Source organism: Micropterus salmoides, unplaced genomic scaffold (genome assembly GCF_014851395.1).
Source record: "Micropterus salmoides isolate LMB-PRFRI ecotype aquatic unplaced genomic scaffold, ASM1485139v1 Ms_hic_scaffold_1, whole genome shotgun sequence".
NCBI classification, from domain to species: Eukaryota; Metazoa; Chordata; class Actinopteri; order Centrarchiformes; family Centrarchidae; genus Micropterus; species Micropterus salmoides.
Genome location: NW_024040040.1, coordinates 1,976,151 through 1,994,975, shown reverse-complemented (window position 1 = coordinate 1,994,975; position 18,825 = coordinate 1,976,151). Strand labels below are relative to the sequence as shown.

Here is an 18,825-nt window from a genome sequence, read left to right as displayed (position 1 = left end):
TGATGGCAGTCTTGAAAATGTGGCGTTCACACTACGTGACTGATCGGTGACAGGGACACACACACTACAGGAGCTGACAGCAGTGTTGGGCAGTAACTGTAATATTACTTTTCCCAGCAGTGTTTTCCATAATTAACCTATAATTTGGATAATTATCAACACGGACTGCCACATATTGATTTTCCAAATTCTTACTAGGCGTAGGCTATTTAAAATAATTTTTGACTAAAGAGCTGTATTGAGGAGGATATATTCGTGCAGCACCTCCTGGCTCGCTCCCTCTTTCTCTCTCTCTCTCTCTCTCTCATGAACACCGCTGCACAAACCTGTCCAACGTTGCCCAACACTGGCTGACAACAGCTCCGTCACAGGACGCTGGTCTCCAAACCACATTTTCTCAGGAAAAAACACGTGAAATGTGAAACGGGAAATGAGCGATCCTGCACACTAAACAGCTGTTTGTTATTATAAAGATGGCGATAATAAAGACAAAGAATCTGGGTGAAAGGATGGATTAGCACACGCAGGTAGCAGGGATTGTCTGAGCTACAGACAGAGCTGCAGGTGAGTTAAAAGGTGAAGCTCCCGACACCCAGTTAACTCCTGACTGTGAGGTCACAACTCACGGCCCAAAAAGGAGAACAACAAACGCACGTGTGCACATTTTCAGCTGAGGACTGTGGCATACTTTGGTTTCAACTCAACAATCAATCATGATTTCAATTAAATGCTAAAGTTGCTCTTACTGTTACCTTGTTTGTGGTCCGCTGGCAGAACACTGGCTGCTTTCTGATCGTCGTACTGTTGCACACAGTGGATGGATGGTAACATTAAAGAGTGTTGTTTTCTGTAGCTTGAAATAATCCCATACTTTAGACACTTTCTTCTTTGTCCCTCGCTATTTTCTCTCTCTTCCTCCACTTTGCAAACAGTGCCATCATAATCGCCTTGTGTTCACAGCGTAAGCGTGACCTGCGACAGCAATAAATGTCCCTGCGAAACACTGTGGTATATTGTTAAATGGATTAAACAAAACAATGATGTAAAGAATTTGTTTCAGCCCTAATTATATCTATGTCAGGTAGTTATCAACTGGTCAGCGTTTGCAGGCAAGCTAACATCATCTATTTTGAACCAACTAAAACACAAAATTTTTCACATGATTTGCAATAATGTTGCGCACATAAACATCAGACAGTAGGTCTATACAGGCTGTTATTTAAGCAACTGTGAAAGTTGGTGAATGCCTCCATTTTTACATTTACATTTACTCATTTGGCAGACTCTTTTATCCAAAGCGACTTACAACATACAAGCATCAACAGAGCATCAACTACAGATCTACAACTGACAATATATACTAGTAAGAGCAATTTTGAGGTTACAACCTGGTCACATATAGGCAATAAAAATGTTATAAATATATTTAAATTCCTTTTAAAAACTCCACAATCCCCCCTTTAAAGGTGTGTTGCTGACTTAACAGGTTAAAGCTCAAAGTGGCGCTGCAGTCATATGTTGAAAAGGTCTTGAAAAAAGTCTTAAAAAGTGTGAATTTTACTTCAGGATTCCTGTATTCTGTCCCAACCATGACATGGGTGTGTGCCTGAACCTAGGTCAGTGATTGTAAGTCAACCTCCTTTTAGTCCTTTTCCACTGCACAGTACCAGCTCAACTCGCCTCGACTTTTTTGGTTTTCCATCGGGAAAAGTTTTACCTGCTATCTGGTACTTTTTTTGTATCACCTCCGTTGAGGTTCCAGGCGAGCTGAGGCGACACTAAGGAACTCCTCTTTTTAGTCTCTTCACTTCTGCTATTACTTAACGTTAGGGATATAGTTAATGTTTCTGTTAAGTCCTGCCAGCGTTTCCTCCTTTCTGGCTCCCTTCCCACGCAGCCCCGCGCCTCCCTCTGCATCTGCACGCAGGCCAGAGCCCTTTAGAGCAAGAAAGATGTGTCAAATCAATCCCAGCCCTAATTCCAAATATGTTGTACTGAATCTGAATTGTTTCCCCATATGTTAAAGAATATAGTGGTGTTATTGGTTTTGTATGGTAAAAGGAAGTTAGTTTTTTTAAAATGTGTATGTATTTCATTATTCTCCACAGACTTCCAGCTGCTGTTGGTGAGTAAAGAAGAGGTTCCCCCTGAGCAGCAGGAGTCGCGCCCCAGTCTGGACCAGGAGGACCCACCAGAGCCCCCGCACATTAAGGAGGAGTGGAGCCCCAGTCTGGACCAGGAGGACCCACCAGAGCCCCCGCACATTAAGGAGGAGTGGAGCCCCAGTCTGGACCAGGAGGACCCACCAGAGCCCCCACACATTAAAGAGGAGTGGAGCCCCAGTCTGGACCAGGAGGACCCACCAGAGCCCCCACACATTAAAGAGGAGATGAGCCCCAGTCTGGACCAGGAGGACCCACCAGAGCCCCCGCACATTAAAGAGGAGTGGAGCCCCAGTCTGGACCAGGAGGACCCACCAGAGCCCCCACACATTAAAGAGGAGATGAGCCCCAGTCTGGACCAGGAGGACCCACCAGAGCCCCCGCACATTAAAGAGGAGTGGAGCCCCAGTCTGGACCAGGAGGACCCACCAGAGCCCCCACACATTAAAGAGGAGTGGAGCCCCAGTCTGGACCAGGAGGACCCACCAGAGCCCCCACACATTAAAGAGGAGAGGAGCCCCAGTCTGGACCAGGAGGACCCACCAGAGACACCGCACATTAAAGAGGAGTGGAGCCCCAGTCTGGACCAGGAGGACCCACCAGAGCCCCCGCACATTAAAGAGGAGTGGAGCCCCAGTCTGGACCAGGAGGACCCACCAGAGCCCCCGCACATTAAAGAGGAGAGGAGCCCCAGTCTGGACCAGGAGGACCCACCAGAGCCCCCGCACATTAAAGATGAGTGGAGCCCCAGTCTGGACCAGGAGGACCCACCAGAGCCCCCGCACATTAAAGAGGAGTGGAGCCCCTGTCTGGACCAGGAGGACCCACCAGAGCCCCCGCACATTAAAGATGAGTGGAGCCCCTGTCTGGACCAGGAGGACCCACCAGAGCCCCCACACATTAAAGAGGAAGAGGAGGAACTCTGGACCAGTCAGGAGGGAGAGCAGCTTCAAGGGCTGGAGAAGGCTGATATCACCAAGTACACATTCCCAGTCCCAGTGAAGTGTGAAGAAGACGATGAAGAGAAACATCTGTCCTCACAGCTTCATCAAAGATTAACTGAACAGATGGAAACAGAAGCTGATGAAGAACCAGAACCAGGCAGGAATTTGGATCCAGACAGACATTTACAACCCGATACTGATGACAAGACTTCTGACTCCTCTGAACCTGAAACAGATGACAGTTGTGATTGGGAGGAGACCTGGGAACCTCAGTCAGGTTCAACCCCTCTGCAAAATAACAGACATAATACTGATGAGAAATTATTTAGCTGCTCTGAGTGTGGTAAACGATTCAGCCGGAACTCAAATCTGAAGAGACACATGAGCATCCACACAGGGGAGAAACCATTCAGTTGCTCTGTTTGCAGTAAAACATTTTCACGACATGTGTATCTGATAAACCACATGGTGCTCCACACAAGGGAGAAACGATACAGCTGCACTGTTTGTGGCAAACGATTCACTTGGCCTTATCAGCTCAAAAACCATCAGTGTGTTGGTCGTCAGTCCTCAGAGCTTCATCACAGACAAACTGAAGAGAACAGAGATGCAGAGCATTTGAAAACAGAAGCTGATGGAGAGGACTGTGGAGGACCAGAACCAGCCAAGGACTCCGATCCAGATAGACATTCACAACCAGATACTCAAGACAAGACGTCAGACTCTGAACCTATGACTGATGACAGTTGTGGTTGGCAGGAGACCAGGGAACCTCAGTCAGCTTCAAACCTTCTGAAAAATAACAGACATAATACTGGTGAGAAGTCGTTTAGCTGCTCTGAGTGTGGTAAACTGTTCAGTCGAAACTCAGATCTGAAGAGACATACGAGAATCCACACAGGAGAGAAACCATTTAACTGCTCATTTTGCAGTAAAAAATTTATACAAAAGGTTTATCTGACAAACCACATAGCACTCCACACTGGAAAGAAACGATACAGCTGCAGTGTTTGTGGCAGAGGATTCACTTGGCCTTATCAGCTCAAAAAACATTGTTCTCTTTGTCATCAGTCCTCAGAGCATCAAAGACTAACTGAACAGATGGAAACAAAAAGTGATGGAGAGGACTGTGGAGGACCAGAACCAGCCAGGAACTCTGATCCAGACAGACATTTACAACCCGATACTCATGACAAGACGTCACACTCCTCTGAACCTGAGGCAGATGACAGTTGTGATTGGGAGGAGACCAGGGAACCTCAGTCAGGTTCAAACTCTCTGCAAAACAATGAAGTACCTGGAATTGATGTGGAATTTAATACTGGAAAAACATCAAGTAGCTTCTCTGAATGTGCTACAAGCTCTAGCCACAGAGGACATCTGCAGGAACACAATGGACTCCAAACAGGAGAGAAACCATTTAGTTGTTCAGTTTGTAATAAAAGATACTTAGGGAAGAACTCTTTAGCAAATCATATGAGACTTCATTCAGAAGGGAAACATTTCAGCTGTTCAGATTGTAAAAAAACATATCAATGGAGGGTAGAGTTTCTGAGGCACATGAGAACCCACACGGGCGAGAAACCCTTTAGTTGTTCTGTCTGTGGTAAAGGATTTTCACAAAAGGAACATCTGAGACAACATATGAGAATCCACACAGGGGAGAAACCCTTAAGTTGTTCAGTTTGTGGTAAAAGATTTGCACGAAGCTCAAATTTGATCTCACACTTACGAATTCATACAGGAGAAAAACCTTTCACATGCTCAGTTTGTGAAGCAAATTTCAGTCACAGAAGTGCTTTGTCCAGACACACTAGAATCCACACAGGGGAGAAACCCTTTAGTTGTTCAGTTTGTTATAAAAGGTTCACTCGGCTCAGTCTTCTCAAAAAGCACAAATGTGCTGGTGAGAGCAATGAAACTAAATGAAGCTGCAGAGATGTTTGTTGGATCTACACTAGTTTAATTCCATTTATTTATATAGCACACAACAGTTATCTCATTTCACTTTTCATATAGAGCAGGTCTACACTCTATATTATTGTGATATTCTTTACAGAGACTCAACAGTCCCAACTGTCCCATCGTGAGTAAGCACTTGGCAACAGTGATAATGAAAACTTTCTTTTAACCGGCAGAAACCTCACACACAACCTAGACATAGGGTGGATGGCCATCTGCCTTGAACGCCTGCGTTTAGAGAGAAGGGGGTGTTAGAGGGTCCACATTGTGCCTGTCAACCCATAGCAGCACATAAAAGGTCTGCGTGTCCTTTAAATCCAGCTTTATTCAGCTAACTGTCCGGATATCAACCTGGCCATCTGTTCTGTGACTGTGACTGTGGGGTAGTGCTGAATGATTAATTGTATTTGCAATAATATCTTGATATGATAAAACGAGATTGTGTAATCACAAATGCTGCGATTATGGTCACATGACGCGGAAGTCCAGCAGTCTGCAGAGGAAGCATCAACTTCTCACGTTATGCTGGACCGTGACGTGTTGTACAATGTCCGCAGGATTGACAGAAGCTGATACTGCAGAAGCTTTAGTGTCAAACATACCCGCCACCCGCGGGTGAAATGCACAACAGAAAGACACTTGTAGTACAGTTAGCGTATTATGGCGGTCGGCACATGCGCCTGCATGAATTGAACCTTAAACTGACTAATTTTTGTTGTTTGCTGGGATCCACAAAAGAGTTTTTTGTTGAGATATGGACTCATGTTGATTGTAGAATAGTGGGTTTTGTAATAAGCACTTACTGTAATGTTATAATGCACTCTGTTGATCTTGTTTTTCTTGTGGTCTGTAGTTACGCCTACCTGATGATATTATTTATTGCAATGACTTGACTCTCAAATTATTATAATTTGAACTACTTCTCCAGCATTGCTCATAATGCACTGTCACTGCTTTTTTTTTTTTAGCTTGCTGTCTTCTGTGTGTGCTGATAATTCAATGAGTTGCTGGCTGTAAATCATAAAGTGTATTTTGTCAGACTGAGACAATGACTGGCGCCTCGTTTAAATACCAGCGACTGCTGCATAAAAGCTGGATTTGTTTTCTCTCTCCTGGGATGCATTTCCCTCTGCTGGTCATGAGGACCTATTACAACATTTTGCTCGCCGTAAGCCGGCAGTAAGTCTCGTCCTGTGCTGGGCAACAGGAGAATCCAAATTCTGGACGTGGGAATGGAAAGGATAAAAAATGTGTAGCATTACTGGAACAAAATCTCTGAACAACCTTAATTGTAATCGAGTAGTGACAAAACCTTCAGGACTTTAGAACAGACACTACCAACCCCTTTAAACGAGCCTTATTGAGACAGATGGTTCAATAAAATGCAGAAGAGACTATTGTTTAAGGACTGTATTGTTTGAAAGGATTTATTCCTAAAAGGGAGTTTTTCTTGCTACTGTTGCCAGGTGCTTGGTCATGGTGAGTTAATAATATTACAAAGACTACGGTGTAGACCTGCTCTATATAAAAGGTGGTGCTATATAAATAAAATTGAATTGATTCCAGGGGTTGAATCATAGTTATTAAAAGATGTTTGATGTGTTGTTGGGTTATTAATGTGAACTGTCGGGATGGTGGCCTTCAGTTGGCTTCTGTTTCTGCTCTTTTATCTGTAAGAAGAAATGCCCTCTTATTTATCTGCAGATTGACCCGTTTGTTTCTGGTAATTTTGGTCCTGTGTCGGTGTTGATCAGGTGCAGCTTGTTTAATTTCATGATAAAATAATGTCACATTTTGTAGGAACCAGAACTGAACAATGGGAAACGTCTATGTCTTCATTTATTAATTTCGATATTTTATAATTTCTATGCTTTATTTATTCATTTGGGCACTTTATACTTTATATATTTTGTTTATTTTAACCTGTGTTGTCACAGTAGCACATTTTCCAGCATAAGAAAAACTATTCTGATATTTTACAAAACTACTAATGGTAATATGTAAAAATACTCAATCGTAAGTGAAAGCCCTGTATTTGAAGTTGAATTCGGTCTTGACCCGGTTTCTCCCACTCTGTGAGATGGTAATTAGTTTGTGGTAACGTGATTAAAGGCTCATTTTGTTGAAACCTGGTACATGGACTGATCTTTCAGTAGAGTTTTCTGGATATTTTAGAAACAGTAAAGATGCTTTTTGGAACCACTGTTATTCAGAGGAGCCTGTCTGTTTCTGATCTGCTCTGTTTGGATGAAAAACACTCGCTCTGTACTTCCTGTGTCTGCAGTTTCTCCAGCAGCTGCTTCAGAGGTGACTTTTACTTTGAAACACTGCAGGAACTGTAAAGTATTGAGAGCTCATCACATTGTAAAGGAAAACTGTTGGTTTAATTCACTGGGGAAAAGAACACACTGCAGCACTATGCAAGTTCCTGCAGATGTGAAATAATAGTGATGATGATGATCATAATGAAAATATTGATAAGAATATTATTATAATCATAACTGTACTAATAATTGTAGCTGCGTGTGTCGAGCAGGAACGTGGACTACCATTGGTACTTCATCGCAAAGAGATGTAGGCCTGTGAATAAAAGGTTACTCACTTTTATTTTGTAGATCAGCACGGAAGCAGATATACTTCCGGTGGCTAACATGCTAACTTTTCCCGTTACGTACCACGTGCGTCGCCGTGAGATGCAGCCGGAGTTCAGCAGCAGAGCCTGCATGTGAGGATCAACGTGTTTAAGTGGACTCTGTTTAAACTTTCGGGATGTTTCACCTCAGACTCATCTCCTGTTAGCCAAGAATGCTAAAGGAAGTTAGCTTGTTAGCAGGAAGTAGCCGGAGCCGGAGCTCGGCCTCACAGTCGGAGCAGCTTCCATAGAGACCAAACTGTATTTTTCACGGAGCCCAAATGTCCAAATGTCCAGATAGAGCTGTCTGAATAGACTCTGTGCTGTTCCCTTTATCTGAACATGTTTAACATCTGAATTATCTCCCGCTGTCCTACGAAGCTAATGCAGTTAGCTTAGCTTGTTAGCTGGAAGTAGACGGAGCCGAACGTGACGTCAGAGTGAGCCGCGTGTTTGAAAATGTCTGAAGTCGTGAACGAGGACGAACATCGCAAACTGCTGGACGCTGTTTTGAAGCCCGTTGTCCGGTTACAGAGAGCAGGTTTGTGCCCTTCACTGGTTCTCAGTCGTTTCTGTTGCTGTTATTACTCACGTGAGTCTGTTCACTTGCTGCTACTCGGTTGTTTTAGACTACAAATGTAGTTTTGGGTTAGAGATTCTTCCCTCCTAAGAAGTATAAATATATATCTTCCTTCTTTAGTAAGGTGACCAGATTTCTGAAATGAAAACCGGGGACATTTTGGGTTTGGTCAGTACGTCATTAAAAACATTTAATCTTATATATGTGAAATAATAAAATCAATTGCATTTTATGTGTTGTTTTGGCCATTTAAAGGTATTTCAACAGGTACAGAGGACTGGATTTGTTGGTACACAGCAAGTCATGAGGATAATCGCAAAAGAGATCATGTCTTTATTTTATATGTTACTTAGTAGAAAGTCATGTTAATTATAGGCTACAGCCTGATTTCCAAATATAAACAAGGATGTTAGACACACGCCTGCCAAACACATAATTCATCGGCAACAACAGGCTTCTGTTATTGCCTATAATAAACGTCAGGCCTGACTATAAACTGCAAACACTTAGTTGGCCACACTTGTGATTATTCCGGTAAAAGAAACGTTAAAGTATCACAAAGACAAACCTTTGCTGTTACCACGGACATAAAGTGATGTTTGTTTGCACATTATGCTAATAAATGTATCCTAGGTAAAAAACGTACTTTCTCTATCTCAAAGACATCATTATTTATTTTCTTTGAAAGAAAACGTGACCCTATTTCTAGCTGGTTATTTCTTATCTCACCATTTTAATTCTCCACCTTATTTTAGTCATATTAATTACAAAGACCCAACAGTTCCCACCATGAGCAAACACAGGCAAGGAAGAACTTCCTGTCAGCTGGTGGAAACTTGAGGTGGACTGATTAATCGTTGGCTTACGCCTCTGGTTAGCAGGTAGGTTAACTTCTTCGTTTACTTGAAGCTCCGGTTTCTGTATTAACATGAAGTCGCTGCAGCCGACAGTTGACAAACGAGACTTAAGTTAAATTCACATTTTAATCCACATAACAAAATTAGAAAGTTAATAAAATAAATTAACTCGAGTTCCTCCGGCCAGTAAACAGCTAGGTACGTCTTGAGCAGAATCTGGCGCGACTGCGGTATCTAAAAAGCTCACTCCTCTCCACACATGTAATGTAAACGGATTATTCACTAAAGCTGAAGATTTTCTAAAAGTCACTACTGGCTTGTGAAATGCCAATATTGAAGACATTACACGTGGCTGCTAACTAGGGCTGCAACTAATGGTTATTTTTGTCCCTAACTAAACCATTTAACTAAATATCTTTCAAGTGAATTACTGATCTCCATTCACAGCCCAACTACAGTGCCTTGCAAAAGTATTGGGCCCCCTCGAACTTTTCAACCTTTTGCCACTGATTTCGCCATCAACTTTAGTAAAACTGCCAATGTTCAAGTACACAATCGCCTCAAAAGTGTATTTAGTGATGAAATAGCGGACAAAACTAAAAACAAAAAAAAAACGTTCTGCTGTTCGCCTCTTTCTTCGCTGCTTTACGCTTCTCACATGAAAGCTTCTTCTTCATGAGTCTTACAGTCACGATGCGTCGACACTGAAATTTCACGATCTTTATAATCGACGTCGTCTGTTAAGTCGACTAATCGTTGCAGCCCTACTGTTGCACTGCTTTTGTTTTCCAATGTAAAATATTAGCCACACTACAGACATTTTAGCTGCTTCCTGTCACAAACTGCTCTCCGGTTACAACACAAAACGCTAAAGCACAGCAGTTTGGGAGATAATGTAAAGGTTGTTTTATTATGAACATAAAATTGAATAGACCCCAGGAAGAGTAGCCCATGCCCCTGATGGTGCTAATTGAGTTTTGAAAACAGAAATACATTTCCATTTAAGAAAAGTTACAAAAATGTTTGTGTATTCTGTCAATTGTAGTTTTTAGAAAGAGCGAGCATAATCAAAATGACCTGATCAGACCTTCTGAAGTAAGAGGTAATCCAGTCGGTGCATCCCTAGTTTTAGGTAGCCTTCCACAAGCTTCTCACTTGGGCTGCATGATTAATCTAATCGCAATTGCGATGTCATCTTGTGCGATTACATAATCAAGCAATTACACCCCAAATGCTAGTTGGCAGTAGCGCTACAGCGTACAACTTCCGCTAACGTGAATGGGGTAAAATTGTAAACATGCGGCTGGTGTAGCCTTTTCAAATGTTACCGACCGAATGGATCACATTCTGATGGTGAAACGAGTCATTTCGCTCAGGTTGTGACGGTCAAATATATGGATCCACTGTGTTACAGCCGCCGGTTTGGCCGCTAGTAAAAGTTTTTTCAAAGCGCGGGGCACTTCCTGTCGGCTTGGAAGCATTGCGAGGCTACCCAACCGACCAATCACAGAGCTTATGGTCCGCGTAGACTCGACGTGTAGTTAAATTTTTTGAGGAGGTGCATGTTTAACTTACAGTCAGACTGGTTCACTTTCCATGTCAGGTGGTACAACTAATGTAATACTGGAAAATGATTAATTTATCATGAAACCTTTTTATTTAATCAAAACAATATATGTATGACCTTGAAGTTTTATACTATAAACCTGTTTCATTTGAAATATGTTGTAAAGTCAGGTGGCGCAACTGCAAGGAAAGTTATTCTAAAGTGAGTAATGTTTGGATTGATCATTTAAATTAAAAAATTTGTTTTAAATTAATAATGTTGCACTCTATTTCATGAGAATAGGTTGTGCTTACTAGCTTCAGAAGAGCTGCGTTCAATACTACCAATTTAATAAGGCACCTAAAAAATTATACCTAAACAGAATACAGTGAGGTCACTCAGGTAACTCAATCCAAAGATGCCCCGAAGCAACACAACGACTCGGATCGGGGGCAAAAAAAAAGTCATTGGAACATCCCTATTTATATTTATCAGAGGAGGAAGATAGAGGGAAAACTGAAACTCCCAGTTAGCCAGCGATCCCGAATAGAACAGCAAAGAGTGAGGCAACAGTGGAAGCAAAACCAGTGAAAGCACAGGGAGAGGAACATTGCAATGAGCCTGTTCCAGTTGTTTTACTAAATGTGATATCATGTATCCTGTTTTTAATCACTTCATTACTTTTACTTCAATAGACTGACTAAAACACCTTTTTCATTACTATGTATTTCATTATCCTCCACAGACATCCAGCTGCTGTTGGTGAGCAAAAAAATGGTTCCCCCTGAACAGCAGGAGTGGAAACCCAGTCTGGACCACAAGGACCCACCGAAGTCTATGCACATTAAAGAGGAGTGGAAACCCAGTCTGGACCAGGAGGACCCACCAGATCCACCACACATTAAGGAGGAGTGGAGCCCTAGTCAGGACCTGGAGGACCCACAAGAGCCCCCATACATTAAAGAGAAGCAGGAAGAACTCTGGATGACTCAGGAGGGAGAGCAGCTTCAAGGGCTTGAAATTATCAAGTTCACATTCATTCCTGTCCCTGTGAAGAGTGAAAAAGATGAAGAGAAACCTATGTCCTCAAAGCGTCATCAAAGACTAACTGAACAGATGGAGAAAGAAGCTGATGGAGAGGACTGTGGAGGACCAGCCAGTAACTTAGATCCAGATAGATATTTACAACCAGATACTCATGACAAGAGGTCAGACTCCTCTGAACAATACAGCAGCAGTTTTTCATCATCTACTGATGAAACAACGTCAGACTCTGAATCTGAAACTGATGACAATTGTGTCTGGGAGGACACTGATAAACCTCAGTCAGGTTCAAACTCTCCAAAAAACACCAGATGTTTCATTGGTTTGGATTCAATTAGCTGCTCTGAGTGTGGGAAAGAACTCAGTCGAAAATCAGATCTGAAGAGGCACATGAGAATCCACACAGGAGAGAAACCATTTAATTGCTCAGTTTGCGGTGAAAGATTTATACAACAGGTTTCTCTGACAAACCACATGGTTCACCACACAGGGAAGAAACGATACAGCTGCAGTTTTTGTGGCAGAGGATTCACTTGGCCTTATCAGCTCAAAAAACATTGGTCTCTTTGTCATCAGTCCTCAAGCCTTCAGAGACTAACTGAACAGATAGAAACTGATGGAGAGGACTGTGGAGGACCAGAACCAGCCAGGAACTCTGATCCAGATAGACATTCACAACCAGATACTCATGACAAGACATCAGACTCTTCTGAATCTGAGACTGATGACAGTTGTGATTGGGAGGACACTGCTAAACCTCAGTCAGGTTCAAACTCTCCGAAAAACACCAGATGTTACATTGGTTTGGATTCAATTAGCTGCTCTGAGTGTGGGAAAGAACTCAGTCGAAAATCAGATCTAAAGAGGCACATGAGAATCCACACAGGAGAGAAACCATTTATTTGCTCAGTTTGCGGTGAAAGATTTATACAACAGGTTTCTCTGACAAACCACATGGTTCACCACACAGGGAAGAAACGATACAGCTGCAGTGTTTGTGGCAGAGGATTCACTTGGCCTTATCAGCTCAAAAAACATTGGTCTCTTTGTCATCAGTCCTCAAGCCTTCAGAGACTAACTGAACACATGGAAACAGAAGCTTATGGAGAGGACTGTGGAGGACCAGAACCAGCCAGGAACTCTGATCCAGATAGACATTCACAACCAGATACTCATGACAAGACGTCAGACTCTGAACCTGAGATAGATGACAGTTGTGATTGGGAGGAGACCAGGGAACCTCGGTCAAGTTCAACCCCTCGGCAAAAAAACAGACGTAACACTGGTGAGAAGTCGTTTAGCTGCCTTGAGTGTGGTAAACAACTCAGCCAAAGCTCAAATCTGAAGAGACACATGAGAATTCACACAGGAGAGAAACCATTCAGTTGCTCAGTTTGCGGTAAAAGATTTATACAACAGGTTTCTCTGACAAACCACATAGCGCTCCACACAGGGAAAAAACGATACAGCTGCAGTGTTTGTGGCAAAGGATTCACTTGGCCTTTTCAGCTCAAAAACCATCGGTGTGGTGGTCGAAAAAGTGTAACTTTACAAATAAAGACAAAAACTGAGGGAGAGGACTGTGGAGGACCAGAACCAGCCAGGAACTCAGATTCAGAAAAACATTTACAACCAGATACTCATGACAAGACTTCAGACTCCTCTGAATCTGAGACTGATGACAGTTGTAATTGGAAGTAGGGCTGCAACCAATAATTGTTTTTGTTGTTTTTGTCACCCCTAAACCTAATGAATCCATTTTAACAAATGAAATATCTTTCAAGTAAATTACTGATCTCCAACACACAGCCTAACTAACGTTACCGTGAAGTGAACAAGGTTTACTATTCAGAATGAACACTAGGGGGAACATATGGAAGAAGAGAAGACAGGGTAGGATATTCCCATAATTCACTAAAAGAGCGTTCTCTTAGCCAGCATCATCACTGAGACCCCAAAACCAAAAATGCGAAGAACTAGGGAGAGGCTGCTCCAAGATAACAGCCAGGTTTTATCACCCAAAACAATGAGCTCACAATCTGATTTATTGCCAAGTAGGTTTAACTTTAAAACTTTTAACTAAAATAAAAGCAAGTACTATAACCACAGCTGTACACTAACAATGAGATGTCTATTTAGAATAACAAAGCAACAGACACCTTTGATAATACTTGGTAGTTTATTTGTCCAAAGTGCTTAAACATTTTGTTCTATAGGCTACATTTGCGCACATTTTCAATTCACCATCAACCTTCGTAAGACTGCCAATATTCAAGTTCTACACTAATGTCAACTAACCTTTGCAGCCCTAATTTGGAGGAGATCAAGGAACCTCAGTCAGGTTCAAACCTTATGGAAAAACAATGAAGTGCCTGTAAGTGATATTGAATGTTAACTGGAAAATCATTTGCTGCAAGCTTTAACCACAAGGGATATCTGCAGGAAGACAGTGGAAACCCAACCAGTCAATGTCCCCGAGCCAAAAAGTTTGCCCACCCCTGATTTTGGAGATAGCTGTTTAGCTACACTTTTTGTATTTGATCTTTTTTTTTTGTATTTTTTGACAGAAAGAGAAGAAGTTTTTGTAACCAGTTAGCATAGCATGCTAAGTAGCTATTAGCTAAAACAGTCCCTGTAAGGCTCGTCTCTCGTATTTGATCTTTTGTTACAGTTATTGATTTAACTTTAATTGATTGATTGAGGTGTTTAAGTGTAGTTGAGTTCTTGCTATTATGTGAAATGAGGATTTCCTTTATGGGGAGTTGGAGCTTTGGTTAAACATTATGAGCATTTAGTTTGGTAGGCCTATTTCAGTTAAGTTTCAAATGAATGTGTTTAGTTTAGTAGCTATCTTTTATTATAGATACTGGTCATGTAATACCACACCTTTCGTTAGAGTTGCAGAAGAAAGTATGTGAATTACCTGGATATTGGTCATTGGTGACCAAGGGCCTGCACCACGAAGCCAGTTCAACATACCCAGGATATCTTTTTGTTATCTGGCTTCACTGACCCTGAAAATTACTATCGGGATACTGTTAAAAAGATGAATCAAATAGGATGATGTTGCTACAAAAGTTTCTCTGTATCGTCGTGGTACTAACCACAAAGTTACCTGGATAAGCTGAAATGATACAGGCCCCTGATCTTCATCTACCTCATGACAATAGACAAACTATGTGGACATAAACATTAACGTTACCGTTAATCAGCATTTATGTTATGGCTACTTGACATTTGACAGCTAATATATTACATTGTCTGTCTTCAAAGACCCTGTCCTTCTACTGGGCTTTAAAACTAACTAACCCAACCCTATAATACCACCTTAATATTTTCATTTACAGCTGTTTCTGTATACACTAACATATGTTATATACACTGTATTCAATTAACATAAGACACTGATGAATGAAGAATGTGATTTCCAAAGGGTTCACATACTACACATGAGAATTGTTACCTATACCCTCAGGTAAATAAAATCACTTACCTCCCAAATTGAATGGACTTTGTGTTTGAATGGTATCTTGTGGTGGAGACTGACCAGGTCTTTGATAAGTAACTTCCTTTTAGAATCACACCAAGCTCAAATTTGATCTCTCACATTCTCTGAATTGTAGCTTCATATGAAAATTTCAGAACCATCTTGTCTTCGAGACTGCTGAAATATTTTTAAATCCATCACATTTACAAGTAAAATTCTACTTCCTGATGTTTTTCTGTACCATAACCCCCTGCGTATATCTCTCAGAAATGCCGGGGGGAGACACAGCCCCCCCCCAACCCTGTTACTTCAGGAATGTCTCTGGTGATCCAGGTACCGGCAACGGATGGGACTTGAACCCGGAGACGCTGCACCACAGGCACAGACAATCTCACCTCGCCACCAAATACCCTTCACGATTGTTCCTTTTCTCCGGGTGCTTTTATTTCTTCACTTTGGAAGTTGCGCCTCAAAATTCACTTTGCCTTCGATAAGGATCGAACTCCCAACCTCTGGGCTGCAAGATGACCCGTGTCCCACCGAGCTACAGGGATAGACAGTTTGGGGCTCCTTCTTTGAGCTTTTGATTCTTCCTTCTTAGAGTTGCGCCTCAAAATTCACTTTGCCTTCGATAGGGATCGAACTCCCAACCTCTGGCCTTCAAAGCAGACCCCTAACTCACGCTTTTGCTTTCTGTCTTTGAGCTCTTGACTTTTTCTTTTGGGAGCTAGATGAGGATTAAACACACAACCTCTGATCCTCCAGGAAGTCCTACCAGCTTGAGCTTTAGGAGCACATAGACAAACTGTTTTTTGGTGCTTTTCACGCTTTCCTTTAAACATCAGCTTTCAAAATACATCAGCTGAGAACTGAACATGTGTCTGAACATTTACATTAAGAGTGTGTGAATGTTTTGACTCTCTGTTCACATGTGGACTGGCCAGACGTAATAAATCCCTAATAAATATTAAAAGACAATGTCTTGTTTTAATTGTTATTTGTTCAATTCTGCAACGTGAAACGTACAAAGGAGTGTAACTGAATATATAGAGACGGGTCTTTGGTAGCTGATATTCTACTTTGGTACAAAAGTCACATATAAAACAACATATGCATATTTATGTGTTAAATAAGAAAACATAATAATAAATAGGTACTTAAACGGATTCTCCATAACTAGTACAAGCCCTGTCATTGCTAAGGGGAAGAATCCTAAAGTCAGTAGTTTTAAAATGTACCGTTTTTAGATCTGTAACATTCACAATCAAATTCAACATTAGTCTGACAAACAGCACACACAGAAGTGATGCGTCAGTCCACTTTAGTTCAGCTTTGTAGTGTTGCAGTACTCGAGTCCGTTTCTTTTTGACGGTCTCGTCTCAGACTCGAACGCATTTGTACTCGGTCTTGAATGTGTGTGCAAACTCTTCCTCCATTGGCTGGCTGCTGAAGCCGCTGTCGACCGGAGCGTCTGACTGGACAGAAAAACAGGATTATGGTCAGTTTGGCTGCAGTTTGAATCGTCCACTGAGCATGTTTACAGGTACGTAACTTTATTTTAATGGGTTGTGTTATAGTTTTATTTCTGACATTGAAGCCATGTTTCATGTACAGTTTTAGAGGCAAAAGGACACAACGCATGTGCAGTAAGAAAAGTTTAACAGCTGCTGAACAAAGACAAACTTGGAAGAACCAACCTGCTGATCGGCCTTCACATCTCACAGGCAGAATGCTGACGGTTTGTTTAGGAGAGGAGACGTTGCCACCGTCAGAACTTCAGCAGCACCTCAGTAAATGCAGAAAGGCTCAAAAGAAGTTGAACTTTAACCCTGCTTAAATACGAAAACCTGTTTCTTCCAACCATGTTACATTCATGTGAGTTTTAAATAAAGACACGGTCTCTGGTGGAGGCCTTACCTGGCTCAGTAGTGCTGAGGTGAGTCCTGCAGCATTACTGGACTAGAGATGTGTTACTAGTGGTGAACACAAAGAACTGAAGCTTTATTTACTGCTGTGTGTCACAGAATACACAAACCAGATTATTAAAGTATCAAAGGTCCCTTCCAGACATGTTTTCAGCACTTGTTGTACTCTATACAAGTACTGTACTGAAGTACAAATTAGAGGTATTTGTAATTTACTTCAGTATTTTCTTTTCTACTCCAATACATTTTAATTTGTACTAAATTCATCTGACAGCTTAAATTACTTTACAAATTAAGATTTTTGCAGACTTAATCAAATGTTTTGTTATAAATTAAACTACCCAACAGTTTATACAGGTAGAGCTGAAAGATTAGCTGACTGAATTTTATTTTCAGTTATTCTAATGATCTTTTATTAAATCTGTCATGTAAAACACAACCATAGTACTTTTTACTTTTAATACTTAAGTATTAAGTACTTCAACCCAAGTACAAATTTAACTTGATTAAATGTATTAATATTTAGCAATATTTATTTATTTGTACTTTTAATCAAGTACAGAATTTGTGGTACAACTGGTTTCAAGGTGTAGAAAAATACATTGGGTATTTTGTGGCGGATGTTTTTCACTCATAAAAAAAGAAACTGAATATGTTTTACTACTTTTATTTTATTTATTGTTTGTTCTTGAATTTGTAGTTTTATTTATTTTGTGTATTTTATTTTGATTCTATTATATATTGTTGATTATTTCATTTCTGGTTTGTAATAAATAAAGATGTGGTGCGCCGCCAGGGGAAGCTCGCCCAGAGCACCAAATGAGCATTAACCCGGTTGTTCATGAGGTTTAACCAGGATACGAGCCATGAAAGGACTTGAGGTGCTGAAGTATCTGCACATGTGAGACACGGTTTAAGGTCTCGGCTCTCACTTCCTTCACCTTCTCTTCGTCTCTGGACGGTTGTCTGGAGGAACGTGTGCGCGTGGCCGTCAGAGCTTACAGTGAAAACAAAGTGCACTTTGCGGAGTCCATCAATGACGTGGCGGAGGACGAGCTTCTGGTCCATCACAGCGTAGTAAGTGCTGAAGGCCGGCGGCCTCCCTCCTGGTCTTGTTCTTCTAGGCTCCTGCATCAGACTGTTATACAACATCAAGGAAAGGATCCCTACCAGGGACTCCCAGTGACCCCCTTTGTTTTTAACAGGAAACTGAATCTCGCTCTGAAATCTCAGAGAGGCGAGTTGTTGCAGGAAGACGACGGATTGTAGCGATAAATCGTATCTTCAACGTCATCACAATGAACACAAAAGACTGCCCGAAACTCGATGAATCTATTAGATCATATTTATCTGAATATGTTTGGAAGATACAATGAACAAAGGGGAATAAAGAGAAAGAGAAAAGTACTGCGACAGTTAATAAAAAAGCTCTCTTGATCTGGATTTTCGGTATAAATAGAGAATTGACAACAGGCTAATTATTATAATACCTAATATTTATTTTTGGTGAAAGGGGGGAACCTTTGATTTATAGAAAACTTGCGTGAAGGTTTGTGTCTGCATTGACACACGAGCTGCTTCAGTCAAACATGTTGTGTTATCGTCTGTGATAAGACTATCTGACGCAGAGTTTCTCCCTCTAAATGCCTGCATTACTACGATGTTACCCGACACCGCTTCAAGATG

The 18,825-nt window shown here is 41.5% G+C and overlaps 1 protein-coding gene and 1 long non-coding RNA gene across 2 annotated transcripts; one reads left to right on the top strand and one right to left on the bottom strand.

The window, feature by feature from the left end:
* Positions 1 to 7,732: 7,732 nt before the first annotated feature.
* On the top strand, positions 7,733 to 15,228 carry LOC119899728 (oocyte zinc finger protein XlCOF6-like). The gene is made up of 2 exons (XM_038714445.1): positions 7,733 to 8,241; positions 11,429 to 15,228. The coding sequence occupies exons 1-2, from the start codon at positions 8,160 to 8,162 to the stop codon at positions 13,426 to 13,428; spliced, it is 2,082 nt and encodes a 693-aa protein (XP_038570373.1). The 5' UTR covers positions 7,733 to 8,159; the 3' UTR covers positions 13,429 to 15,228.
* A 968-nt stretch (positions 15,229 to 16,196) lies between these two features.
* On the bottom strand, positions 16,197 to 17,877 carry LOC119918188. Its single transcript, XR_005447408.1, has 2 exons — positions 16,912 to 17,877; positions 16,197 to 16,689 (listed from the first exon to the last, which is right to left on the bottom strand). It is a non-coding gene; the product is annotated as an uncharacterized LOC119918188 (long non-coding RNA).
* Between the last annotated feature and the right edge of the window lie 948 nt (positions 17,878 to 18,825).